The 27,403-nt window shown below is 43.9% G+C and overlaps 3 protein-coding genes across 6 annotated transcripts in view; all 3 read left to right on the forward strand.

The window, feature by feature from the left end:
* hoxb3a (homeobox B3a) overlaps positions 1–27,403 on the forward strand; it is an 86,512-nt gene that overhangs the window by 15,916 nt on the left and 43,193 nt on the right. Inside the window, exon 1 of one of the 4 annotated variants that reach the window (XM_047571236.1) lies at positions 5,998–7,143. The exons of 1 other annotated variant lie outside the window; for it this stretch is intronic. The gene's annotated coding sequence lies outside the window, so the exon portion shown is untranslated. Of the gene's footprint in view, positions 1–5,997; positions 7,144–14,066; positions 16,449–27,403 lie in introns of those variants that run through there. 2 more of the 4 variants (XM_047571243.1, XM_047571234.1) reach the window with 2 other exon arrangements.
* hoxb5a (homeobox B5a) lies at positions 24–5,689 on the forward strand. The gene is made up of 2 exons (XM_047571245.1): positions 24–3,174; positions 4,505–5,689. The coding sequence occupies exons 1-2, from the start codon at positions 2,484–2,486 to the stop codon at positions 4,750–4,752; spliced, it is 939 nt and encodes a 312-aa protein (XP_047427201.1). The 5' UTR covers positions 24–2,483; the 3' UTR covers positions 4,753–5,689.
* Positions 16,494–27,181, forward strand: hoxb4a (homeobox B4a). The gene is made up of 2 exons (XM_047571249.1): positions 16,494–23,419; positions 25,088–27,181. Exons 1-2 carry the CDS (start codon positions 22,945–22,947, stop codon positions 25,390–25,392), a joined length of 780 nt encoding a protein of 259 aa, XP_047427205.1. The 5' UTR covers positions 16,494–22,944; the 3' UTR covers positions 25,393–27,181.

Genomic DNA, 27,403 nt, shown 5'->3' on the forward strand with positions numbered 1-27,403 from the left:
GTTTCACATATTTTTTATTTTAGTTTTTTTTTTTTTGGGACAAAAAAAAAAAAAAAAGTTATGGTGGATTATTATTTTGTCTATGCTTTATATCCCCTACTGAAAGGCATGCGCCGTTTATGAGCTTTAACACATGCTTTATTTGAGCAGTAAACTTCCTGAAGTGATCACTGTGAGAGTTCGAAGGGGTTTTATTACGCCATCGGATAGACAATATCTGTATTTTTTCAACTTCAGTCAAAATATTAAAATATCCCGAGCTGGAGCATCTTAGCAGAATCTTAACATCTGTGCACAGCTTGAAATTAGGGTTTAATTACTCTATAAATTACACGAAATTGTGCATACGCTCGTGCAATGAAGTCAAGAATATGTTGAGCTGTTTAGAAGATTATTTCATTCATTAGCAATCTGTGCAGAGGCTCTAAAATCTGTGGCTCCTGCTGAAGGACCTTGGCTTAAACACGGACGCTGACCTGTGAGCTAGGAAAACATTTCTGAAAGACTGGTCCAGACGATCCACATTTCACACAAAAATAAAAAGCATATATATAAAGTTACAAATAAATACAACTCGAGAATTAGAAGCAGTTTGTAAATTGTGCCAAAATGGAAAATCGCTGCCATTGAGCGCTTCAAAAGCTGTGCCGTTTTGTTGTTTTTGGATAATCATTGAGCTGACTCGTGGAAAGAATATTCAGTGATAGTGAGGATCTATATATAACAAGCTGTTCAGAAGTGTGTGCCAACTGGGTCAGTACCTCCTCCTGTGTGTCTCCGTGGCTTCCAGGCCATTCCTGGCACATTTTTTGGGCTCTGTAGGCCTCTCGCTCGGCTTTTTAGGCCAACAGTAGGCTGATTTAGTGCTAAACGCTTGCGGATGAAATAATAAATCTGATGTATGTTTTGTGTTCTGTGGCCCCCCGTTGCTGTTTGTTTCCATTTTTCATTTCCTATCTGCCCGGTTGCTTTAAAATATTCGAGATGATTTTCATTCCAGCTGCTGGTTTCCTCCGGCCGACGCAGTGTGAGAGCAGCTGAGTGTCTGGTCGGCCACTGCACAAACTCCCCCCGCCGGTGCGCGTTCATTTGTATCATTTCACACGCAAAAATCTGGAATTCTTCAAATGTCCTCTGTTGTAGCCGGTGTGTGTCTCAGGGATACAGGGAAAACCTGCAGAGCGCGCACTGTGGCTTACTACACACACACACACACATATATAGAGGCATACAGAGGCACCCTGGCTGAAATGAATCCCAACACGGGAATCAACAAATCATAAATCAGCAGATTTCCATCCAGTGTGGACGTCACAGATCAGGTTTAACATTCCTCCTATGCAGCTGGAGGCTGCAGGGAGAAAGAGAGACGGAGGAGGCGACAGAAAAAGAAAGAAAGAAAGAAAGAAAGAAAGAAAGAAAGACAGAAAGAAAGACAGAAAGAAAGAAAGAAAGAAAGAAAGAAAGAAAGAAAGAAAGAGGCCTCTTTCTTGGCTGACTTAAAATGCACAAAGTTGGTCTGGGATATTTTTGTGGTGGAAGCGGATGTAGATTCACTGTGGCTGTGCAGACTGAACGCCATACAACACAAACTGCAAAAAGAAAAATAATAATTATAATTTGGTGTGAAGCTTCCTACCAAAATGGCTGCATGTGTGCTCATTTTTACACCATTATTGTTGTTCTCGGTGCTGTTATCTGCAGTATATGCGCAGGTCTGAGTTGCTTTGACGCCTCTGTCTGTTTTTTAAGGGGTTGTGTTGTGGTTTAAAGTAGCCGGCTACTAATTTCCAGCCTTTAGAAAAGGCCAGTTAACAGGCCTGAGTTATGACACACACATACACACAAACACACCTACATTCACACAGGGGCAGGGATATGTTTTAACAGCTCACTTTTCTTTTTTTTTTCTTTTTTGAGAGGGGGGGGAGTCTACTTTCTCCCTCTCACTTTGTGAGCAGTGCAATAAATTATGTCTGCAGTAGGTGGCGCTCTGAGCCCACCCCCGGCACCTCGAACCGAACACAGGGTGTGTGTGTGAGAGAGGGAGAGAGACCAAGGGAGAGACGGAGAGAGGGAGAGAGAGAGCTGCCCCCGCCCAACCCATTATCATTAGAAACCTCAGAGCATGAATTACCTCTCCAAAGTCATCGGCGAGAATTTACGACTGGTCAACAAAAGCACGTGACCGCACCCCCTCCTTCTCCCTGTCTCTCTCTCTCTCCTCCCTCACCTCACCCCTCACCTCCCCCATCGCACACACACTCCATCCAAAACGCACACACACACACACACACGCCACCCCACCCCCATATTTGGACGGCGCATACATAGCTAAAAACGAAGTACAGTGCAACGCCATAATTCACTAATACATCATAAATCGTTGAAAGTACCCGCGTTATAACGACCAAGAGAAATCTAACAAATCAAGCGCCCCTTAGTACTCAACTGTAAGCTTGCAACTCTCTAAAACAACCTAAATGAGCTCTTACTTTGTAAACTCGTTCTCGGGGCGCTACCCAAATGGCCCCGACTATCAACTGCTAAATTATGGAGCCAGCAGCGGCGCAATGAACGGCGGGGCGTACAGGGACTCTTCCTCCGCCACCATGCACCATGCGACGGGCTCTTACGGCTACAGCTACAATGGCATGGATCTGACCGTCTCCAACCGGGGAGGGGGGAGCGGCAGCGGCGCCAACACCGGAGGACACTTCGGGGACGGCTCGGTGGTCGGGGACTCCCGGGGTTTCGGCTCCCCGGCACAGGAGCGGGGGTTCAGACAGCCGTCCAGCTGCTCCCTCGCCTCCGCGGAAGACTCTCTCCTGTCACACGGTAGCGAGAGCACCAAGCTGGGCGCGCAGAGCTCGTCTCCCCGCTCGGAGCAACCAGGAAGCGGTAATCTCAGCTCTCCAAACCTGTCCGCCGCCTCCTCCGGCGGTGGCGGCGGCACGGCTCAACGCTTCAAGGAACTGGACGACGCGTCGCCAGAGACCGAGGAGCTGCAGCACAACCGGGACGTCCGTCACGGCGGCAACCCGCCACCCAGGACCGGGCACCCGCAGCCCGTGCAGAAGCAGGAAGGCGGCCCGGCGGGATCAGCCGCCGGCAGCACGGGCAGCGAGGCTCCACAGATATTCCCCTGGATGAGAAAGCTGCACATTAGCCATGGTACATGCTGCTCTCGTGTTTACTGCTTATTAGCTCTGTATCATAGAAGTTCCAGGGCGATAATATTCATAATGCTGGCTCAATAGTTTGGTAGCTGTATGTATGGACACATGGGGCTGGTGACAGTGTTGTGCTTGTGAGGCTGGGGAGCCATAGAGCTTCGTGCTTCTTTGTACACACACCAAATATTCAGGAGACTTATTGCTGCTTTGATTTGATTTGAGTAAACTGTCTGCTTGAGAATAGCTGAAAGACACACAATTAGCCACGGCTCTTCGTTTCTGTCTACACCCCACCAAGCCTTTTTCCATTGCGTCAAGATCATATTTTCATATGGCTGTCAAAAATCCATCAACGAGTTGTTGAACTCCTAAAAGGGACACACTATCAATTTATTTTGCTTTTGGGTTTAGTGCATTTGCGTGTATTTAATTGCCTTTTGCTGGTTGGGAATTGAGAAAGTAACAGCTGGAGACCCTCTAGTTAACCAGCAGAAGAAGTTACGTATTAGCGTGTTTTCTCTGTGCATCAGGGTGCAATTTGTTTTACATTTTTCCTCCCGTAGAATCCAGGGACGCCGGATGGTTGCCCCCTCTGTTGTTTCTTTCTATTTTAGCAAATTCCACAAAAGTGTCATAAATCTGTCAGGGGCAGAGGCAAGCCGGGCAGCAGAGCCCAACAGGCTGGGGAGCGCAGACAGAGCCGGGTGGGAAAAGAAGAAAGAGTCAGTTGAAAAAAAAAAAAAAAAAAAACTAGGAGAGAGGCTACGAAGGCTTTGGAAGCTGGAGCCTTTGAAAACTGAAGCTTTATTAGGTGTGGGAACTTTAGGCTATTAGAGAGGTGAGGCAGAAGACGGGCAATAAAATCCTGAAGGGAGCCAGAGAGAGTGAAAGGGGGGAAATCCAGAGGGTGGTGGTGAAGAAAAAAGTAGCAATGCAGCAAATAAAAGCAAATCTTTTAGCACCGGCTGTGGGGAATGAATGGCTGAGATAAAATCGTGAGTGTCAGTTGTACGCAATATTGGTGCGTCTTTACGCACGTGGATTCAGATTAAGCTTCTGTGTTGTGTGTACGTTTGGTGTGTGTATAGAGGAGAGTGGCACGGTGTATCTATAATCTACTAGAAAGTAGTATAGTAAGCCTTCAGAAAATCCAGTGACATTTTAGAGAAAACTTGGTGGATATGTTATTCGGTGCAATTCTGGGATGTCGTAAATTACACTGCTCGCCCTCCGTGTGCGTCTATCTGTCACTTAAGGCCCGTTTATGCCGCACACGCGTGCATCCAAACGCGCTCCTTAACAGCCTTTTGTCTGCTCCAAACCTTCAGATATGACGGGCCCCGACGGCAAACGAGCGCGCACGGCGTACACCCGCTACCAGACCCTCGAGCTGGAGAAGGAGTTCCACTTCAACCGGTACCTCACGAGGCGGCGGAGGATCGAGATCGCGCACACGCTCTGCCTCACGGAGCGTCAGATCAAAATCTGGTTCCAGAACCGGAGGATGAAGTGGAAGAAGGACAACAAACTGAAAAGCATGAGCCTTGCCACCCCCGGCAGCGCCTTCCAGCCTTAGAAATTGTGCCATTGAGGGGAAGAAAAAAAATAAAAAGTAAAATAAAAACAAGAAGAATAAAACCATCCATCTCGTTGGAAAGGTTACTACCATGTACAGGCTTCTCAGGAGGGAACCGAGCAACAAACGGGAGGGAAATTTTAAGAAAACATGAAGAAAAAACTAAAAGAGGCCAACAGAAAAACGGAGGGACGGACGAAGACAGTGATGAAGAAAACACGCAAACATATTCCAAATCTAGATTTTAAAAAAAAATATTCACACTATCAACTGAGAACTGTACGGCAGCGCAGCACTTTTTATTTGTTCGGCATGTTGGTCTGTTGGTGTTTTAGGGCAAAAAAAAAAAAAAAAAAAATGACTGTGGTACTTGCTCTTGTTGTAAAAACAAAAAAAGAACTTATCGTTACTGTATGTTGTCGTCGTTAAAAAAAATGGCTGACCGGAGGAGAGGAGTCAAGGAAGAATATGCTACCTACTTTCTACCGTACAACCTTGCTACCTAGGCTACCTATTGTTTATTGACTAAATATCGTTTTGTGTCAAGTGCGATGTTTTGTAATTGACCAAGTGCTTTCTAGAAAAGTTAGCATGTGAGCTCTTATTGTAAGTTATTTACATGATCCAGTAACGCCTATATCCTCCTAGTTTAACCCCCTTCCGCCCCCTTGACCACCCCACTCGTTACTCAACATTAAAAATCTGCCCCTATTTTTTATTGAAGAAGCAAGGTGTATGCGTGTGAGTGCGTGCGAGTGTGTGCGTGTGTGTCCGTATCCATCATAATGTTGTGTATAGCTATAAAACAAAAAAAACAAAAAAATACATAAAACAAAAAAACGTAACTGTATTATATTGTTATTATGTCTATTGTAATTATTGGATCTATGTTTCAGAAATGGTGTATATAAATATATATTGACATTTTTAAATGTGACCAGTCGGCTATTTGTAGTTGCAGTGTGGATGAGTGCGCGCGCAGGTGTGAGAGTGTGCACGCATGGAAGGGAAATGGCTACCGTCCTTTAAAGGCCCGTGAGCGTTCTGCCAGTGAGCTTTTTGTATTTGTTTGTAACTTGGAGAAAAATAAAAAAACAAACAAACAAAAAAAATCCAACAACAATAATGAAGCTTCTTGTTCTCGTCGAACCACGCGGCGGTGTTTGGGATTTAGAAGTCTTAAAGATAACCCGCGAAGGCTCCTAAATCTAAATGTAAGAGCACTTTGACCTGAAAGTGGTTTGTCAAATCCAATCAGCGATGTCTTGGTGTTCTTATGTATTTGCTGTTAATCACATATTTCTTGTACGATTTTGGCTGTCAGTAACCAAGCTGTCACGTTATAAAGTTCGCCTGGGGCGCAAAACAAAAGCCTGGCATCTCGCGGTTGGACCCAAATGAAATCGTGTGAGCCTTGCTTTTAAATCCGAGTCCATCAAGGCGCAATTCACTTCCGTGCCTCTCCGCCATCTGCACGTCTTGTGCGCAGAGACGTTTAAATCCGTCGCCCGGAGGTCAGCCATCTATTTGCCGTGCTTTTCTCGAGCCCTGAACGCCACATTTCCAAGGCGACAACATCCTGGACCACAGCAGCATCACAGGCTCACTAATCATTAAACGAGCTCGAGGCCGGACACGCACACGTCATTTTCCATCCCCGCCGACCGAGCCCAACACAACAAACTACCTGCGGAGGACAAATTGGTCACTTTTCTCCCCTTTCCGTCCGAACGGAGGCCACTCCCGGGCAAATTAAGTTACCGTCTCCTGGTTTCAAACTGTAAACAACCAACTGAACTTTTAAACTCACCGGCTGATGGTGCTGCCGTTTTCCCCGCTCATTGCACGGCCTTCTGCCTGAGCTGATGGCGGGGGACACATCTGGACGCAACCTCTATCTCCTGCCTCTTCTATGTGTGTATGCGTGTTGAGATATTTTTTTTAAGCTAATCCCCTTCTGCTTTGGGCCAAACTATAAAAAAAAGAAGACAGCCTTGACATTTACATGTCAACCAGATGAGCGTTTTTATCTCCAAGTTGGATCGTAAAGATCAGGCCTGGCCTCAGACTGATACCTCTCACTGGCTCTCCTCTGGTCACGTGGGGTCCATAAAGTTAGTTTTATGGTTTTGGGGAGTTGACAATGTACTATATATTTCACATTCTCGAAAGCAAGTGACGGTTTAACGGCTTCGCAGGGATCCTAAAGGGGTCAGTAAAGTAGAGACAGAGCGGGAGAGGGAGGGAGTGTGTGTCGGAAGAGAGAGAGCAGGCCACTACTACCGGCCGCTGTTGCAGCTCCGGTTCACACTCTTGGAGACCCGCGATCTCTGTTTCGTTCCACTTCGGACCCTGGAAAACCCCGGTAGAGGGAGAAGGCCAGTACGCACAGTAAGTAGACTTTGAACGCTGCTTGCAAGTAAGGAGCTAGAGTGAGAGAGGGAGAGGGGTGGGATGGGGGTAAAGTGAGAGAGGTGAGTAATTAACATGTCACTCACTCACTGTGTAGTGCTCTTGTATTAACGGACTCGCGGAGTGCTGCCCCAGCTCCGGTGTTTTGGAGACATTTGAGATTCCTTGTTGTGGCTGGTCCGGGCCGCGCGACGGTCGTGGCGTCACAGATGGAGAGAGATTATGAAAGTGTTTGTGTGTGTGTGAGCGTGGGTACGCGCGCCGCGTTTGTGTGCTGCTCTAAACACGCGCGTCACTTTTGCGTGTGCGTAACGATGGCGCACGGGGGTTTTGTGCTTGTGGAGAGACGACCTGTAGTAGCCGTGAAGTTTGTAGGAAGCTCCAAGCACTGATTTGTCTCATTTTGCATTTTAACATGAACTTGTTTTCGAAGAAACTGTGCTCACCGAAAAGCAGATCAGCTGGCACGGAGGAACATATCGCGTTGTTTGTGTCGTGTATGTGATTTTTTTTTGAAAGAGCAAAACCGATCTGACTCGCGTATTCCCAGTGGGTCAAATGCCTCAAACACCATTTTTACGCACAGCCATCGTGTGCGTAAAATAGTTTCAGTGACGGATTAAGAGCTGTAAAAAATGCCCATGTGTGCTCAGATTAACCACAAAGTTGATGGACAAGGACACACATACGCTCACGCAGACCCACACGCTGGAGTGATATGAGTGCACCCTCCCCTTCCTTGTATTTTCCAAGCAGGATGGGTGTGTGTGAAAAAAAAAAAAAAAAGCTTCATGGAAACAAACATTTCCAAGGTTCACATTTAGAGTGGTTATTTCACAACGGAGCTACGGACAGTTGCATGATTGTCAGCAGACACGCACTAGTAGCCTATATGTGGCACAACAGTAGTTAAGATTTTTTTTTGTTTTCTTTTGGGGGGGTTCTGCAATGAAAAGCGTTTAGACTAAACCAAACAATTCCCAGTTCGAAGAAATCACAATCCAAAAAAACGAAATCACAGACAAAATATGCACCCTCTGTGAAAGCCAGAGACCACACTGGACCAAATATTGGTGCAGTTCTTGAACTCACATGTATTTACATGATGCACATCTCTCAATCCTAACCAAAGTCGCGTTCATAGCCTATAAAGAATGAAACCACGTGATACATAAACGTTTAGGTTGTCAGTAAGAACTAAATACCAGAACCTGCAAATCTCCAGAGATGCTAGCGGATCTCTATCTAACAGCCTTTAGATCAGATTTAACACCCACATAAACAATGATAAAGTAACCGGTTTAAGCACGCGACGTTGACTGAGCAGAATTAATTATTAATAGATTTGATAAAGTGGTGCCGGTGGAAGCCACGTGACTCAGCTTAAAACCACCAGTAGGCCCCAAAGCTGCTCCAGTGAAATTGTAGTATTGATAAAACTCAATGAAACAAACACCCATTCGAAAGCAATAGAAGTGGAGTTTTCTTAACAGCTACACATGGAACCTTTTTGGGAATGCGACACCCAATTTAGCGACCGAACTGATATGTAATAGTCTTGTTTTGATTCGAGACGCGGAAATTCACAGTTCACTCGTGCGCACCGTCCCGTTATTGGTCAGATCAATCATGTCAATTGTCCAATGTCTCGTGACAGGACGCGTGCTCACATTTCTTTAAACACTGCTTAGAGTTTCAAACTTTGTGTGTGTGTGTGTGTGTGCATATTATATATATATTCATTTAATTCACAATGTTTTGCCAGTGAAATAAACATAGACGTCCCAATAAGACTAGAAAGGTAATAATAAATCTCCTTCTATGGTAAATATGACGCAACACGACATCGGGAAGAGGCCGACAAACACGGAGGGATGGATGACCACTAAGACACAATAAAAATAATAATTTAAAAAAAGAAAAAATAGCCTATAGCCGAATACAAAATTAGATATGTTAAGTTGCCTGTTTTTATTATTATTATTACTTATTTATTTATTCACGTATATATTATTCTAAGTTTGCAAAACCGTATTTATAGCCAAAGCATCTGGAAACTCCAGAAAGACGACGTATAGAAGTTGGCGCAAATGTTGTCTTTTTACAGAAGAATTCTATTTTATTTTATTTCATTTTATTTGTTGCAGTAGGCGCATTACTTGTTTTTATTATTATTATTATTGTTATATTATCTATTTATCGCTCTCAAATGAAGTGTTCCTCTCTCCGTTTTACAGAGTGTTTTACACTCAGAGTAAACCTAAACTAAACCTGTTCTTACAATATTTATACAGCTACTAGCCTACTTCACGTACGAGTGTGCTTCCCTCGGTCGCGACCACACAGTTAATCCGGTGTCCTCCGCACTCTGCTAATAAGAGAGGAGGATTCCGCTTTCGGAAGTCCCTCTGCTCTCAAACTCTCATTTGTTATGTTCACTTTACATGTGAAGTCAGTCTGCCCCGATGCATTTTCAGCCTGGGGATTCCTGGCGCTGCCCTCCGCCATCGCAATGATTTTTCACGAGCTTCACAGTGTTATTTGGAGCCATGTTTGGGATACCATAAATTATTGAGACACCAGAGGAGTGGGGGTGAGGGGGAGGCGCGGGGGGGTTAAAAGTGAAGGAAGGAGCTCTTCTCTGTAGTAAAAGTTCTTCGGGGTGCTTTTTCTTTGAAAACGGGAGTAATGGTAACAAAAACTCGCCTTTTATAGTTTTTGTAGTAATTCAAGTAGCGGGAAAAAAAAAAGTCCAAGGGAAAAGAAAAGAAGCTGACGGATTTTTAAACGGTAGATATTTGAGAAAAACAAAAATAATAAGACTAATAGACTAAATTCAGGCATCCTTGCTAATAATAATAATAATAACAATTATTATAAAAATAGTAATAATAATAATAGCAGAATGCCTCATCATAATAACATAATTGCTTTTTTGTTGTTGTCTCACAGGTAGTAAATTCATTAGGCCAATTTCTCTACCACGACAAAAATTCAGAAGCATATATATATTACAATTTTTGTAAATATCGATGTACACACATACACACGTGTGTATGTGTGTACATCGACCCGAGTCCTTGAGGAAGTTTCTGTTCAGTAAACAGGAAGGCACAAAAAAAAATCATCAACTTCCTCCTTTAAATGATGATGCCAAACACCCCCCTCTCCGCCAGAAATCCCACTATCACCTCTTCCTCCTCCTCCCCTTGGCCTCTCTATACATAAACACGAGGACAGGACATGACACGCGTGACACAAATGTCGTCCCTTTTTTTTTTTTTTTCTCTGTTGTTGTCGACGTAAAGTAAGGGAGGCTACATGGGAAGGCGCAGCGGCAGCGGCAGCTCTGTGAGGCCGCCTTTGTTTTTAGCCGTGTGTGTCATCTGTTTCCCGTTTATGTAGGCAGCCTGCAGAGCCGCTTCTCCTCGGCATTATATGCATTATGTGCATTATGTGTACGGGCTCGCTGCTCCTTTGAACCTGTCGAGGCTGTCACAAGGCGCTGAGTTCGGCTTTACAGCCTGTGTGCTGGTGATGATGAGTGGGGTGAGTAACTAATGCGGCAGGCCCTTTTTTCTCTCTTTGCACTGCAAAGGTGTGTGTTTGTCCGCGTGGGAGAGAGTTGCGAGGCTTTGTGTTGTGTGGGAATAAGTGGGGTGTGTTTTGTTGCGTTTGGTGGGTTTATTGGCAGGGCATGAGAGAGGGAGAGCGAGAGAGAGAGGTGAATGACCCGAGCACGGGAAGCTCCTGAGAGTGTGTGTGTGTTTTTTTTTTTTTTTTTTTTAACAGAAACCACTTGAGTGTCACACTTCTTCTTGCTCAGCTCTAATATGATCATTTCAGGCGATTTCGTTACGTTTTTGCTGCATATTTATAGTCGCACAGAAGCCATGTGCCGAGCCTGTGACTGTCCTGTCCTCCTGCCTCTGAACTCTTCCCCTTCTTCTTCTTTTTTTTTTTTTTTTTTTTCCTCCGGAGCAGCATCTCCGGTGATTGCTTTACGTTTAAATCGACATTTGCGAAGCCTTAATGTCGCCCGCATACTGATAGGGGTGAACCGCGCGGCCAAGCCTCATGAATAATTAACGAGGAGGAGTCACCGCGAGGTCAGCAGACAGGCTCGAGACACGCACTGCTAGGAGACAGTCGCGCATGCGCAGGGGGGAGAAGAGCGCCGCACTTCAAATCCCCCTCGCAAGTCTGTTTAACACTAGGGGGGGAAGAATTAACAGGTGGCTGCTTTTATTTATCTGTAAGTGTTTCCCATTTCCGGATCGCGAGGGAGGGAAGTTTATCTCGGACAAACGAGAAACTTCCACAGTTTAAACCGTGGCAGGTTGGATAAACACACAAGACAATCACTAAAACGTATTAAGCACATCATTAATTACAATGAAGCCGCCACACTATCACTTCTGATCTTAGTTTAAATTAACACGTTTAAGCTAATCGGCAGCGAATGTATTAAATCAGAAAAATAAAGGGAAACGAACCTTGATTGGATTATTATTATTTTAAAAGTGTTTGCCGTCGACATATGCCCTTATCAGTGCCGCTTTGTCGGACTGTGAATAAAAGCTGTGATAAGAGCAGAACAGGGTTTGTTTGCTTTGGCGATGGGTTATGACAAGTCGATAAGTTTGCAGATTTTTTTTTTTTTTTTTTGTTAAATACCCGGGTCATTTTTTTTCTTTCTTTCTTCTGTTTATTTAAATAGTGTGTGTCAGTGCGCCTGTGCAACAGACCTTAGCAGACATGTCAGAGCCTGGCTTAATATTGACCAAAAAAATAAATAAAAAAATCTTGTTTACAGAGAGGCGTATTGTAGAGGCTCGTTTAGTATTGTTAGTCTATATATATATGATCTATCAAGCCGCAGTCTTTAAAAATGTGCATTAATTCAAGTAATTGTTAATTTAATCATTAGCAGGCTAGATAGCAGCAAGCTACTTTTTAGCAAAGCAGTTGGGAAAATATTGGCCAACATCCAGTCTTCTGCGACTACCTTGTACTGAGGAACAAGTAGAACAAGAATAGATTATATAAATAGTATGCATTTAAATGCCCATCAATAAACTGGTGTTGGAAATTAGCTTCAACTTCACTGCTATGGACTACAATACATCAAATGGGCTACTCTTACATTTTTTTTTTATCCTTCACTATTAAACAAATAAGTTAAAAGAAAGACGCTTGTCACAGTGTTGCAGATTCTAAAATCGGCAACAGCTTTCAGTTGATACTTTGTCGAATATTTCCACCCACAGACATCGGAAGTTTTAGAGAGATTAGAAGTTTTATAGATATCCTCCTTCGTTGTCATTTTATCTTCCCGTGTTGTCAGACTCGGGCTATATATATCCTTAGTCTAATAGCATAATTGCCGGTGTCATATTTGAACATTTTCAGAAAAGAAGAAAAAAAACACAATTTTTAGCAAGCATATTGCTATTTTTTTATTATAACAGTGAGTCAAAAAAATGACTTGGGTAATTATGCTTTTAGGCTAACGACGGCACGTATGCCATTTTTTTTTTTTTTTTTTCTGAGAATGCAGCTCCCTCGCGCCGCCACCAGAGCCCGCTTCAGACCAGGAGGAGGGCGAGAGGCAGCGCGAGGGCCCCCGCGAGCCCTTCGCTACCTGCTGCTGTACCTCCCTCTCAGCACGCGCCCCCCGTCCTTTTGAATCCTAACCGACGATAACCTGCACCAACCTCCCGTCTCCCTCTCTCGCTGCTAAAACACACAGCTGTCAAAACCGCTCGCCACCTTCGCGGCTGATGAATGGCGAGTGCGCGAACACACACGAGCAGCTTTAACAGTAAGGAAGACAAAGAAATAAAACTTGCTAAGCCTCCCTTAGGGGGTTTCCCCCATTTTAGCTGTTGATAGGCTAAGCTAACTCTCTTCTAAAGTAGCAGCAGCAGCAGCAGCAGACAGAAACACGAAACTGCTCAACATTCAGAGTAGCGAATGAATTAGTAGCATACTGTTCCTCTCTTTCTTATTTCCCTCTGTCTTCCTGCCCGAGGCGTAGAGGAGGAGGGTTGTTATCAAGAGAACAACATGACTGGATGTCCAGCCAGCCTACAGCAGAAGGTTCACCGAGTTGAAGGGTCAAAAGTTCACCCTGGTGCGTGAGTTCCGCCCTGCCTCTCCTCACTCACTCCATTCTACACCCATTTCTGTATGTCAAAGACAAAAAAAAAAAAAAAGAAAGAGAAGGGAGGGAGGGAGGGAGAGAGGAGTAGGGCTAGGGAGGGGGTACAGATGAGAGAAATGATAGCAGGAGGCAAAGGAGAGGCTGAGGCCTGACCTTCCCCTTCCCTTGCCCGGTAACAAAAGCAAAGCTGCGGCTGCAATGTACAGAGAGGGGGAGAGATGAAGGGGAAAGAAAGACGGGTTGAAGGTGGTGGTGAGAGGGCGGAAGGTAGGCTATTCGGTGACACGAGGGGGTGTGGAGGGGGTGTGGGTGGAGGTCTGTTGCAGGTGTTTGGCTACACATTTTGTTCACGCCGGCTAACATTTGTTTCAAATTGAGCCACTTTCTTTTGAAAGCTGGTCGCGAGTCATTTTCTATTATTGTTAAACAGACATTTAATCTAGGGACCTCGTCCAAATCCGAATTTAAATACAGGCTATACAAATGCACAGAATGACCACTTCCTTATTTCAATTCCTTTTTGTTTTTTGTTCTTGCATAGAAATAAAAATTTACTACACTCACAGCAACCATTTATACAACTACACGAATCTCTTTCAGAAATAGAAAATATTCCCTTTATATATATATTTAAAAAAAAAATCATTGATATGATGGGGCCTGAGTTCAGATTTTTAAGTTAAATGTTAATTCAACAATAATTAATGTCCAAAGAATCATCTAACAAGTTCTCATGCGCATGAATACACGTGGATTTGAAAGTGCACCAGCGTTTTCTGTTATTTTATCACTTGAACAGAGGATTGTGTGTTCATATGTGCATAAAGAGAGATTATCTCTTACAAAGTGGTGGGTTTGTGCTCGGAGCTAAGAGCTATTTATACATTTTGGAGAGGGAGTTTAGCAAAGCAGAGCTCTTCCTCTCCTCAGCCTTATCTCCGTGACCCTGTCAAAAGTAAACTCTTATCTGCTGCACCATCCAAAAAAATATTGCTCCTCTTATCGGATTTTTTTTTTTCCGCTGTAAGATTAATGTCCTACTCCGTTTACTTTTCCAGTTCAGGAGTACGAGCCTCAAACTATTTTTTTTTTTTTTTTTTTTGCCTCCATCCATCTTCTTAACCCTTTCCGTCTATAACAACAAGAAAAAGATAATTATATTAGAGAACGATGCACATGTACAGTTTGGACCAGCAACACGCTCAGATATTCACACACACTTAACCACGTGGATAGACATAAATATTGCTAAACATGTTGCTGAAACTCGAATAACCGAACTTCTCCAATCTAGTCGTTTAACCGCGTAAGCTCCAGTTGAACGGCAGAGTTTTGGACATTGTTGGACCTGTGCTTTCGCTAAACTTGCAGAAATGAAGGGGGTGGGGTCACCGAGGAAGATCAAAAACGACAACGGAGTAAATAAATAATCCGCTTATTGACATAAAACAAGCTGGTGTGTCTGTGCTGGGACACCGGCTCGGCCCGGTTCTCCCTCCCCTCAGCCTCCACATTCAAAGGTAATGGTCGAATAACTACGTTACAGATTCCGCCTTTTACTCCCGGGTTCATCCCGAGTTCACCGAATTAATTTAGTTTAGGTGGTAGCGAGCGCCTGCGCGTCTGTCAAAAAGGGAGGCCGAGAGTTTTGATAATTTACGCCATCTATGCGCACGACCTTTCCCAAAAAATACGTATGTAAACCCTGTAGGGGAAGGCTAGCATATATAAAACACCGTGTTGGTTGAAATGGGAATGATTAGTGGATGATGGGACTCTGTTTACTGTGTGATAAAATGTTGAAATATAAGAAAAGGAATATTGAAATGAGCGCAGGGGTGAAGTGTGGACATATGGCTCCGGTTAACTCAATAAGAATCCATCTGAGAGCTGCAGAGACTCGAGTTGCATCAATATAAATCCACCTGATACCCCCGCGCCGGATCTCCACGCGGCTCGGAGCCCGTTAAACACAATAAAAACACGAACTCGGCTGCGAAACAACACATTTCGCAGGTCCGAAATGCCCCCTGTATAATTCTGCGAAGCGATGGCGGCGGTTGCGCTGCGGGTTCACATGTCAGCGTGCACCGTGGTGTCATTTATATTTATACAACAAAAGGAAAGGGAGAAATGATCCCGGAAGAAAAGAAAAATCTGTGTGAGGCAGAGAAAATGAGAAAGACCCTTCCCTCCTCCACATCTACTGACCATTTTTCTTCAAAGTAATGACTCCAACTCAATTTAGTATGACGGAGAGGGAGAGAGAGGGAAGGGTAAAGAACCAAATGACAGAAAGAGGGGATGAGGGACAGAAGGGAGTGAAAGAGAGGTGGAAATGGCAGAAAGAAAGGGTATGGAAGGAGGGGGGGAGAAGGGCTTGGCTTTTCTCGGGGTGAACGGGAGTTCAGCGCGTCTCACCAATATTAAAATGTGTACCGGGGACGCGGGGTGACACGCCTCACCCATTAAACAAAGAGTGTGCCAAACTGGCAGATTAATTTGAAAACTTGAGTCCATGCACACACACACAACACTTAATGCCTTAAAGAGCCCACTGACTCCACAGCAGCCCGGGTTTTTTACGCACGGAACGCCTGGTGCTGGTGTCGCAACGTTAGGCTGAAGCGTTGGCTTTTCTTTTTTTTTTTTTTTTTTTTTTTTTGTTTTCGCTGGATTATCACCGTTAAATTGGCACCAACGGTGCAGTATTACCGCATTTACACGCGGATTGTGAGCGGCGCGGTTCCGACACGGCCGTGTTTACGCTTTACCGGAGACCCGACGGACGTAGCAGAGGGCGTGCGTCTCTGCGCGCGTTCCGGAAAACAGAAGAAGATATGTCAGCGGTTTTTTTTTTAAGATAACGCGAAGAATCCAGAAGAGGTCAGAAAAGAAAAGGAAAAAAAAAACCTGTGGCTCTGCGAGAGAGAGAGAGAGAGAAATGCGGGGAACTGTGGTGTGAAAGCGAGCAAGGGAGGCTTTTCAGTGAGCAGCGAAAATGCCGATTTCTTGAAGGTATAAACAAGGGAAAAAAAATAAAAAGATGATTACGTGAAGAAAATGGCTTAACTCGACGACACCAGAAAGGAGAGACGGACCTACAGACTGGAGAGGAGTGAGTACACAAAAAATTTAAATCCCCTTGTAGAAGATGAAGCTCGCTCATTTGCATGTCGTTGCGTGTGTGCCAGCTTTTGACTCCTGCCGCGTGTGTGTGTGAGTGTGTGTGTGTGTGTGTGTGTGTGTGTGTGTGGGGCAGGTGCTTTGCCCATGCCGGGAGGAAGAGGAAGGCCACGTGTAAGAGTTGCTGCAGAACCCCCTCCTGCCTCCTCCCCCTTCCTCATTTCACCCCCTCTTCCTCCTCTTCCTCCGGTTTAGTGACTTTATCAATTCATATTTTTTTGATCGATTATATAGGCTGTGCGCGTCATGCCCCTGGGGTCTGAACCCTCTCTGCAAGCTTCATTTCCTTCACTGTTCCTACACTAGCATGCTAGTTAATTAGTTAGCCTAATTAAACTTCTTGGATCTGTGTGACTTTAGGGTGTACTATAGACAATTTGGCAACAATTCCTTTACTAATTTCCCCCCTATCCGTATACCACTATTATGGATGCTACAGATAGATCTGAGTTTTTAACAGCTCTCTGGGCTAAATGCAGCCCAGCTCTATCACCACACTGTGGAGGGTGAAGTCGAGGTCGTGGTCAGTGGAAGGTTAAAGGTCAACTGGACAACTTTCTCCCCATGGTCTTAAACGCAGTTCAGATAGCTTCTGTGCTACATAATGGTTTTAAAATGCAACAGCGCTCCGGTGAAAATGCGCAGAATACAAAAGCAAAGAAAGAAAATCGTCGTGCTACAGCGCAAAGAAACTCCCATTGTGTGCGAATCAGATTTTTTGCTATTCTATTTATTTTGCTTTTATTGCTGCTGATATACCACCACATGTTGCGAGCTTTAAAGTAAGCCTTCAGATGCTTGTTTTCCCCTTTCTAATTTTTAATTATAATGTTGCTGTGGAATCACATGTTTTTTTGTGCTGCTACACAGGCTGTTCGCCACTCAGTGCACATGCGCCTCTATTCTTTTCTTCTTTTTTTTTTAAGCGGTTGTAGCATCATGTTTATTAGAAATGAATGCGAGCTAGCTTTGCGTGGAGCTCTTTCTGTGTGCGCGTGTGTGAAAACGTTGCGTAGCAAATGTTGCTGCAAAGGAGTCACTCAGATTTCTCTGTGCAAAAAGAAATACGACTTGTTTTTGTTTCGGGTTTGGGCTCTTGAACGGTGTTTAGCTTGGTTTTAAACGAAGCAGTAGCCTATTGTTGTGGTCATTTTATCCAACCAGCTCTCAGGTCTGCCTTTATCTCCTCCCTGCTGTTTGGAGCCTATTCCCCAGTTTTACTTGACGCGAAGCATTGCGAAATTAATTTATAGCCGTATTCCCGAAGCCTCTTTTTCCAACTAACACGCGAAAATAGCCTCGGATTCATTCTCGCCACACGGAGGGACAGGCATCTGCAGCCCTCCATTTATTTCTCTCTCTGTCCGTTACTTTGCATGACAATAACCAGGGGAATGGACCTCGATGTATTTTTCAAACTGCACAAAGGAGCAAAACCACATTTCTCTTCTGCGTCGTTGTCCCTGTAGCTTTTTCACCTCGGTAATATTTCAGATCACTGACAAGCCCGGTCGCTGCAGATAATGACGACGTTTAACCCTATGTTCGTTTGTAATTTCAGCCTGCCACTTCAGGCCTGCTGTTGAGGGGAATGCTGGCTTTTCATGAAAAAAAAAAAAAAAAAAAAAAAAAAATGATATGACATGATGATATTATTTTACACGGGGTTGGAAAATCCCTTCTGCGCGAAACCAACTGGGCCTTGGCAAATAGGGGGATTTCTTACCGTAATGTTGCTCCCAATTCATCCATTTTAGAGAAGCGTTTAATCCCGATTTGTAGCTTTAGTGGGAGCAAAGCAGTTTGTAAGCAACAACTGAACAACGCTGTGTGTGTGTTTGTGCGTGTATCGCTGCCCGGGCAAACTTTGTAGAAAGGCGTAAATTGTAAAAAGGGACTTGAAAGTTATTTATTCAGGCCTGCTCTCTTCCTCTTCCTGAATATTTTATTACTTTTCATTCCACCCCCACCTCGGCTCCGCAAATAAATAAATAAATAAATAAATAAAATGAAGCCACCGTTTGAGCTCGTTGGTGTTTGAGCAGTAAACGGAACTGACCCGCCATAAAAGTCACATGTTTAAATCCGGATACGCTGACCTTTTCCGCTTACTTTATCCCGCTGTATGTCATCTTCTCTCTCCCCCCACTCCCTCTGTCTTCCCTCATTGAAATATGTTACAGCAGAGAAAGCGACTTTTCTCTAAAATGTAGCAGCAAGGAAGTGATTGCATATTACACATGGGTTGTGGTTAGTAAAAAAAAAAAAAAAAAAAGAAAAAAAAAACAAGGGGGATTTTTTTTTTCATGTCAAGATGCCCTTACGTCAATCGACGTCAGATAGATTTTAATATTTAAACGCACGGTATAGTAAAGATAAAACTCCCAAATAAAAATATCCTGGAAAATATGCAAAATACGCCTACACAGAAATTCCCCTGGCAAGAAGAAGAGCTTTGCTTTTCTTTCCGTGTCCTCTTAACATCCGTGTCTGGATCTTTGCTCAGCGCATTGACCTCTACCTGAGGCCGGAAACAATGGGACCCCGTTGAACTGAATGGCTGCTGCTGACAAACTTGACAGAGGGAGGGGAAGTGCAGCAGTCAGACCGAACACACCTTGATCGATACCTGAGATGACCCGCAGCAGAGTGGGAGGTCAAGGTGACAGAAAAAAAAAAGACGCACACACCTGGGCAGGGCGGAATAGAATAGAATAGAATAGAATAGAATAGAATAGAATAGAATAGAATAGAATAGAATAAGATTATATAAAGACATGTGGAATTCGTCTGAACAATTCCCATGCTCCCTCCTGCTGCTGCTGTTGTTGTTGTCTGCTCTGGTGATGTATGAGCAACTTTTGGAGGAAACAGGGGGAAAAAAGAGCAATATTGCCTGCAGCAGGGAGGGTGTGTTGGTGTCACAAAATCAATGCGGGAGCAGTGTAAGAGCAGGTAGAAATTACATGGAAAATGTAGCTGGGAGACCACGTGACACGAAAGCGTAAAAAAAGCCTCTCATATGTTTATTGATTTATTGTTATTTTCTTTTATACAGAGGTCATTAACATGTCAGCCAAAATAGTTTAGTAATTATAAAACCCAAGTTTAATTAAAGTGAGGAAAAAATATTTTGATTGGTATAGATAGATAGATAGATAGATAGATAGATAGATAGATAGATAGATAGATAGATAGATAGATAGATAGAATGACTTTGTGCGCTCTTCTGTGATGACTTTTTAATTCACTTAAATCAGAGTTTTAGAGACAGACTACAATTCATTTACTACTCTGAAGGGATATTTATCCATTTCTTCGCTGCGCCATCCATTCTTCAGTCAGATCACTCAGAACAGTTTCTGATAGGACAGCGTTTCCCTGTGCCAAGCGATTTGTCTTTTCTTTCATTAAATTGTGTTCATTCTGTTAGAACGGTCCACGGTTGGAGCTGCCAAGATTTTTTTTTCCCTCCCACTCTTTTTTGAATAATTAAAACCGTGGTTTTAATTAAATTCTGCGTTGGTATCAGGTTGATAAAAAGTTTAGTTTGTTTTTTTTCTTTTTTTGAGGAAACTTTTGTTTTAACCACGAGCAGTGGAAATAAAAGGACCACGAGTCTGTGATTGAGGCCTTTTGCTACAAAGCAAAATTATAGCAAAAGAGTCACTTATATATATCCATACATATATACATCTTCTCTCTCTCTCTCCCCCACATACGATATATGTATAAATATATATAAATATACGATATATATGCCATTTAATATCAGAAGTAATATTTTAGCTCCAGTTTAATAGTACTATTTTTATTTTCGTTCCTTAAGGCAGTTAAGGCCTTTACCTTTTTATAGTAGTATTTTATTAAATCACCTCCATGTCCCTTCCCTCGTCCACCTTTCCACCACTTTCTGTTGGGAACCGTTGAAACAAAACCGTCTGACACGTTTGTCTCGTTTTACCACTATTTTTTTAGTTTTCTTTTGTTTTATTCTTATTTTTATTATCATCGTTATTATTATTATTATTATTTGGATTTAAATGGTCGCCCTCGAGCCACAAGAAGTGTTACTGCGTCATAACTTCATTTCTCAGATCCCCAGCAGCGCTGAGGAGGTCAGGGGTCAGAGACAGTAGTGACGGATGAAAATATCGGCAAAGGCGGGGAGTTTATGAAAGCAATAAAAGATTATCGACGGTGTAAACCTGCGTCTTCAGAGAGCCAATGTCTTCTATATCTACCCTGTAGATCCGGATTTGTGTAAAAATCATTAAAACAGTCACAAATTCGCTTCTAGGGGAGTATATAGTGGATTTCTGCACAACGGCAGCGATGGATCCCGCACAGGGCGGAGAGGCCTTTAGCTGTTATTATTGGGCTGTAAAGCCTTTAATCAGTATAGATCACGGCTTTATATTCGATTTCGTTTGTATAAAAGTGGGACCGTAAAGGTTAAAAGACGTGTTTTCATTTTCTGCATGCGCACATAAAATATAAAATACATACGCCGTTTTATTTGTTTCAGGGCTGTAATTGTGCTGATTTATGTTTATGTTGAAGCCCCCCATCCACAGTGACGACCCAGCCCCTGTGCATTTTATTTATTATTTCGATCGTCAAACGTCGTCGCCGTTTTAAAGGCCAACTCCGGGCTGAATTGGAATCTTTTTTCTTTTTTTTTTTCCTTTTTTTATTTATTATTTGTCTTGTTGAAAAATGATGCGGCCGGCTGTACTGTTCATCCAGGAAGGCACGTTGGGGGGTTGTGTTCGCGTGTGTTTGTGGGGGTGTGCGTAAGGTTTCGATTTAGAGACGGTCAATTTTCTCGAAACAAAGGACCTGGATATCTCCATCATCTTGCTAGTGGGTCTGTGTGTGTGCAAACCTTTAATCCTACTGATAACAGAAAACCCCTGCAGCATGCATGCTTTGAATGTGAAAACTCCTATCCCAGCCTCCTTTTCTATCCAGTTCTAATGCCTTTTACGTGCTGTATGGCTTTAACTGCGTTTCTCGCACACAGACATTTAATGGTTTTAATTGTAGTGCGCTGTAAAACTACCAAGAATGCTGATAAGAATTATTTTTGTTTAATAGTGTGAGGTCTAGTTTACGAGACAAAAACGCTCGTTTTTCCTGTGTTTTCTGTCCGCTTATGACAAAAACACCATCGGAAAGCGAGGTTTTGAATTGAATGGCGACGCGTTTGTGTCTGAAATTGCGAAATAAATTGCTCTAAAAGTGTGCCCTTACTCGTGGGAGAGGGCCATGACCGTTTCGATGGATTTTTCTTTTGGGAGGACAACAAAGAGAGTTCTACCTCTGTTTGGCAATGCACCCCTCAGAGGCAAGAGCGAGCGCACGGTTGGGTTGGGGGCACATACGCCAGGGATGTTAATGCCAGAAAGTGGGGAGAAATAAATCCTGTTTATTCATGCGAGGCTGAATTTCCATGCACGGGGAGTTAAATGTGGAATGGCTGCCTGTTGGAGCAGCCTGGTTTTTTTTTTTTTTAAAAAAAAAAGGGGGCTCGCAGTGCTGGATTCTCGTTCCTAATGCAAAGGTCCTCTGGTGATTTAAGAGGGAGTGTAACCTGAATTAGTTGATGAATTTTCTATCGATCCTAAACAAGCCAGATTTATCTCTGACACGGTACTGCTGCTGGGTGGCGGTGCAGCAGCCGGCCAGGCCACTCTCCCACTCTCCCACTCCCCGTTATTAGCGATTTAAAAAAAGAAGAGGGGGGGAAAAAAAGAAAAGAGATTTGGCAAGCACGTCCCAACACACACCCAAATATATACACAGAGGGTGGTGCAGGCGCCACTTTAAATCCCCCCAAGCGCTTTCTTTCTGCTACTTCTTTTTTTTTCCTTTAATTTTTTTTTTCTCTATTTGAAGTTCCAGCCAGATGCGTAAGAGGGGGAAAGGGTTCGTTTGCAATAGGGGAGGACTTGTCATCTGTACTGTACTCTGTTGCTCGTGCGTGTCCGTGTGCGCGCCTCTTCCCCTCACTCCGGAGCAGAATGTGTGTTCGTCTGGTGGACGCGCGTTGTTATTGTTGTGATTCTCCGTCTGCTTATAGCGGCATGCGTGGAAACATGTGGTCGTGATATACAGACAGAGCTGGCGTAAGGGGAGAGACTGGGAGGGGTATTGTCGGACTGTGAATGCCCCGCAAACTGGGGCCATATGATGATGCGCGTGCGGGGGCCGTGTATATGCTTAATCCCATTTCCTTATCCGGGGCTCGTCCTGGAGGCGCGCCATTGGCCGGCTGCCGTCACGTGGCTTCTTAACTTTGTTCACTTGACAGAAAAGTAGGAGGGTTCAACGGAACAGGAATAACCGAAGAGTAAAGGGATGAGATATAAATTTTAGTTATATATTTTCCGACTAGGTGCAATTCTACAAAAAGACTGAAATTAATGGCCATGAGCTCGTATTTGATCAACTCCAACTATGTGGACCCGAAGTTCCCACCGTGCGAGGAATACTCACAGAGCGACTATCTGCCCAGTCACTCTCCGGACTATTACAGCTCCCAAAGGCAAGAGAATGCTGCCTTCCAGCCGGACTCTCTCTACCACCACCATCAACACCACCCGCACCACCAGAGCCAGCACCAGCAGCGAACCGAGCCGCCGTACACGCCGTGCCAGCGCGCAGCTCAGCCCGCCTCGGTGGTGATGTCCCCTCGGGGTCACGTCGTACCCCCGACCGGGCTGCAGACCACCCCAGTCCCGGAGCAGAGCCACCGCTGCGACTCGGTGACACCGAGTCCGCCTCCTCCGCCTCCGTCTTGCGGTCAAACGCCTCACAGCCAAAGCATTTCTTCCCCTTCGAGCACTCGCAAGGACCCCGTAGTCTACCCGTGGATGAAGAAAGTCCATGTAAACATCGGTAAGGGCTGCATGAAAACTTCTCTCTCTCCCCTCTCTCTCTCTCTCGCTCGCTGCGCCTTTGTGCCCAGTTTAAACCCATGCAGTCAGCTAGGTGTCCACCGTCAAAAATCTACGGCTTCCTCTCCCTGCTCCCCGTTAGGAGCAGAAGAGTAGCCCTTGGGTCAAGATTTACGATCGTCTGTTTGCAGGGCCAATATAATTACACCCTCCATAAATTTTTATTACACCTCTCCGCTGAGGTGCCTTTTGAAGTCCGATCTCAGACTCGTCTGCTCTAATTCCTCGCCTTATGACAACTCAGACCGAGCCCATAAGTTAGCCTTTATGCTTTGGTAATTTGATTTTAAGTGGTCGGGTTGTATAAACGGTGTACTTTACTCTGTCGAGCCTTCTTTCCCCACTCGTTGTTCCAGGGGAGGGAAAGTTTTATGGCAGCTGAAATATTCATGTTTATGGAGCCGGCCGTAAAACACTAATGTAAAAGCGAATAGCTCCAGTCTGTTATGGCTTCTCTGCGATGTTCCAGCAGACTTGCAGCCTTGTGTGTTTTGGGATACCCGGCGATCATGTTCAGGCGGCGACTAAATGCTACTTTTGCGAAGTCACCTTAGTGTAATTCAGGACCGTTTAATCGGTAAGAAGATTATTTCTTTAATTTCCTCTCTGCGTATTGTTTCAGCTGTCCAGTAGTAGTTTTAAGATGAGTTGAATTACCCGGTCGGCCATTCAGTACCGTCGTGTAGCCGCTGCACCCCCCCTCACCGCCACCTCTTCATTCTGAGCCAGTTTGTACAACGCAGACAATGCTACAATCATCGCGTTAAGTCCGTGGCATACGCGCGTTATATAACATATATACAGCTGCTACGCATCGCTTGGCTTGACGCTCCCCAGTTTCAGGCATTTTGTTGCAATCCTGATCTTGCGTGCGCGAACGTGCCAGAACACCACAGATTTCTGCCCTTAACATTCGGCCGTGCCTACAATTTGCTCTCAGATCACAACATTTGGACACCGGCGTAACAGGCTGCCTTTGCTGCAAGGATCCAGTCCGCCCCAGGGCCCAAACTGACACCTGACAGCATGGGTTCTCTGGGAGAGGAAAAAAAAAAAAAAAAAAAAAGGGCACGGTATCTTGGAAATAACGTCGTGTAAAATAACAGTCGCTGCAGCAGCTGCTTTTGGACGCGCACGGTAAAATAGGGGTGAAATCATTAACGCGTTTGCCAAGGTTACAGCCATTTTGCGTTCTAGCTTAGTAAATACAACCGCAGTGGACAGAGCTTTAATTCTCTCTCTTCATTGCATGCTAATAGTGACTTTTTTCCTCTTCACGATGGTTTAATGTGCTGTTTTCAATTTTGTTATTAGCACACGTCTATGGCGGGTCCTCCTTAAGGAGTCCACGCTGAATATAAACAATAATACGTCTATGTTCTTTGAGTCGGTGTTGTAGTGACACCGCCCTGCTGCTGATGTTGCACGCTGCTATATGTTGCTTAATAGTACAGACAAGCATATTGTATATAGGTTATATATACACACACACAACTGTTATTATTATTAGTAGTAGCAGTACTAGCAGTAGTAGTAGTAGTATTTGGTGTTTAATTTTAAAATATTTCTCGTTGAGCTGTTAATGTTCATTCCCATTGTTCTCCCGCAGTGAGTCCAAACTATACAGGGGGCGAACCGAAGCGCTCGCGGACGGCCTACACCCGTCAGCAGGTTCTGGAGCTCGAGAAGGAGTTCCACTACAACCGGTACCTTACGCGCAGGCGCAGGGTGGAGATCGCGCACACACTGTGTCTGTCAGAGCGACAGATCAAAATCTGGTTCCAGAACCGGAGAATGAAATGGAAGAAGGATCACAAGCTGCCAAACACCAAGGTCCGCTCCGGGACAAACAACAGCAACACAAACTCCCAGGCTCTAACCGGCTCCCAGAACCGTTCTTCCGGACCCCTATAGCCCGGTTGTTTTGTCCTTTGTCAGATGCTGGCCCTGCCTTTTTTGCTCCCCGATTTCCTAAACTGAACGCCAAGGGGGCAGCCACGCTTGTAGCCACCGGAGCCTGCACTTTGGACCGGATTAACGCCTTCGCTCTGGTGGGAGGGAGAGATGTCATTGTATGGCCCTGATGTGTGCTGATGTTACTCACTATTATATGACGTTAGTGCGAGGGAGGGGTAGAAGAGGAAAATTTCCATTCATAAAATATGAAATGAACAAAAGTAGGCGAAGGAGACTGAACGGACTGATAAAAATAATGCTGCTTCTTTGCCTCCGTCCCCCCGTCTCCCCTCTCTCTCTCTCTCTCTCTCTCTCTCTCTGCTTTTAATTTCTGTTTCTTTTTATACTCCTCTCCGTCTTCCTCCCTCTGACAGAGCAGAAGACGGTAGGCTGAAGATAATGTTCCCGCGTGTGTGTGGTTTCTTTCCCTCTCTTTTTCTATCCAAGACTCTTTTTTTGGTGAAGATAGATCCTCGTTTTCATCTTTAATCATGCCAAACTCGGGCCCCATTTGTCATGTTTACTCTGCGGGTACAAAGCAAAGGGGTGAACCGCGGCTCTGCCTATTACCCCTCGCCCGTGTGTGTGTGTACCCCCCCCCCCCCCTTTTTTTTTTACCCACGCACGTGTAATAAATGAAACGCACGTTTCATCAGAATAAGTATTTTCACACTCACCACACAGAAAAACACAACTCCACAACGCCCCTCTGTCTGAACATCTCATATCCGATGTAAACTCCAAAATGTAGTTTGCCGTCATAACTGTTGCTATTTCCGTTTTGTTTAATGACAAATTATAGCTTTTGAGCTTTTTTTTAATTGTAGTTACTTTGGAATTCAGTGTTGATTGTAAAATGATTGTTGCTGAGAGTGCCGAGGAGCGTTTATGTGCGTCCGTTGATTGTTCATTTTGTGATGTTGTATACAGGGAGAGTCTAACAGGGTGATCGAAGCGAAGTAAAGCAGAATTAAGGTATTTCCCACTACTTACCAAACCAACAGGGTTTTTAATGCTGCCTAAACAAAGGACACTAATGAATACACACAAATCCTGGTACAAAAAGAACACAGTATAAACACAGCACTATGTAATGTACTAGCCTACCTATTACCTCAGTTGTACTTATATATATTTTTTTTATTTTATTTTTTTTGGTTCTCTTATTTCCTCTTGCTCGTTTAATGAAGTGACAGCTTTTTGAGCTTTTTATATACATATAAATATATATTATTTTTTGGGGGGAAATTATGTGACGAGTCCTAATTATTATTATTATTATTATTATTAATATTATTATTATTATTATTATTACCTGCAATACAGAAAAACATTTCTTGTACGTGGAACACTTCGAAATAATGTAATTTAATTATAAACAATTGTTCTAGAAAGGGACATTCTGAAAAAAAAAACACTAAACAAAAAAAGAGCGTCCTGTTATTAATCTTTTTTCTCTTTGTCTCTATTTTCTCTTTTCTCCGCACATTAGATGCGCGCACACTTAATTCTTATTTCTCCTTCCCCTCTCTATTCCTTCACTTTGTGCCACTCTACAGAGGTTTTGAATTATTTTATTTACATTCCAAAGATCCGTTGTTAAATGACGATAATAATAATGATGGTATTGTTGAACATGTGTTACCTCCCCAGATATGTACGTTTCTCTGCTTATGCCTCCTCAGTGTCTACCTTCCTATTATTTGTAAATAGTTAATAGAAATTTAAATAAATGGATGAAAATGTATCATTTTCTATCTTCTCTCTTCTTTCAGAATTAATGACTGTTTTAAACATTTCACATTTTCCCCTTTTTAATTTATCGTTTCCTACAGTGTAACAGATCGCACGGCGTCTCTTTCTCTCGTCGGGATTTAACGATGGATGATGTATTTAAAGCGAACATCCACTAGCACACACAATACCTAATTTTATGTAATTCCAATGTTGGTTTTGCCTACAAAGGCAC

This window comes from Mugil cephalus, chromosome 20 (assembly GCF_022458985.1).
Source record: "Mugil cephalus isolate CIBA_MC_2020 chromosome 20, CIBA_Mcephalus_1.1, whole genome shotgun sequence".
Taxonomy (NCBI): Eukaryota; Metazoa; Chordata; class Actinopteri; order Mugiliformes; family Mugilidae; genus Mugil; species Mugil cephalus.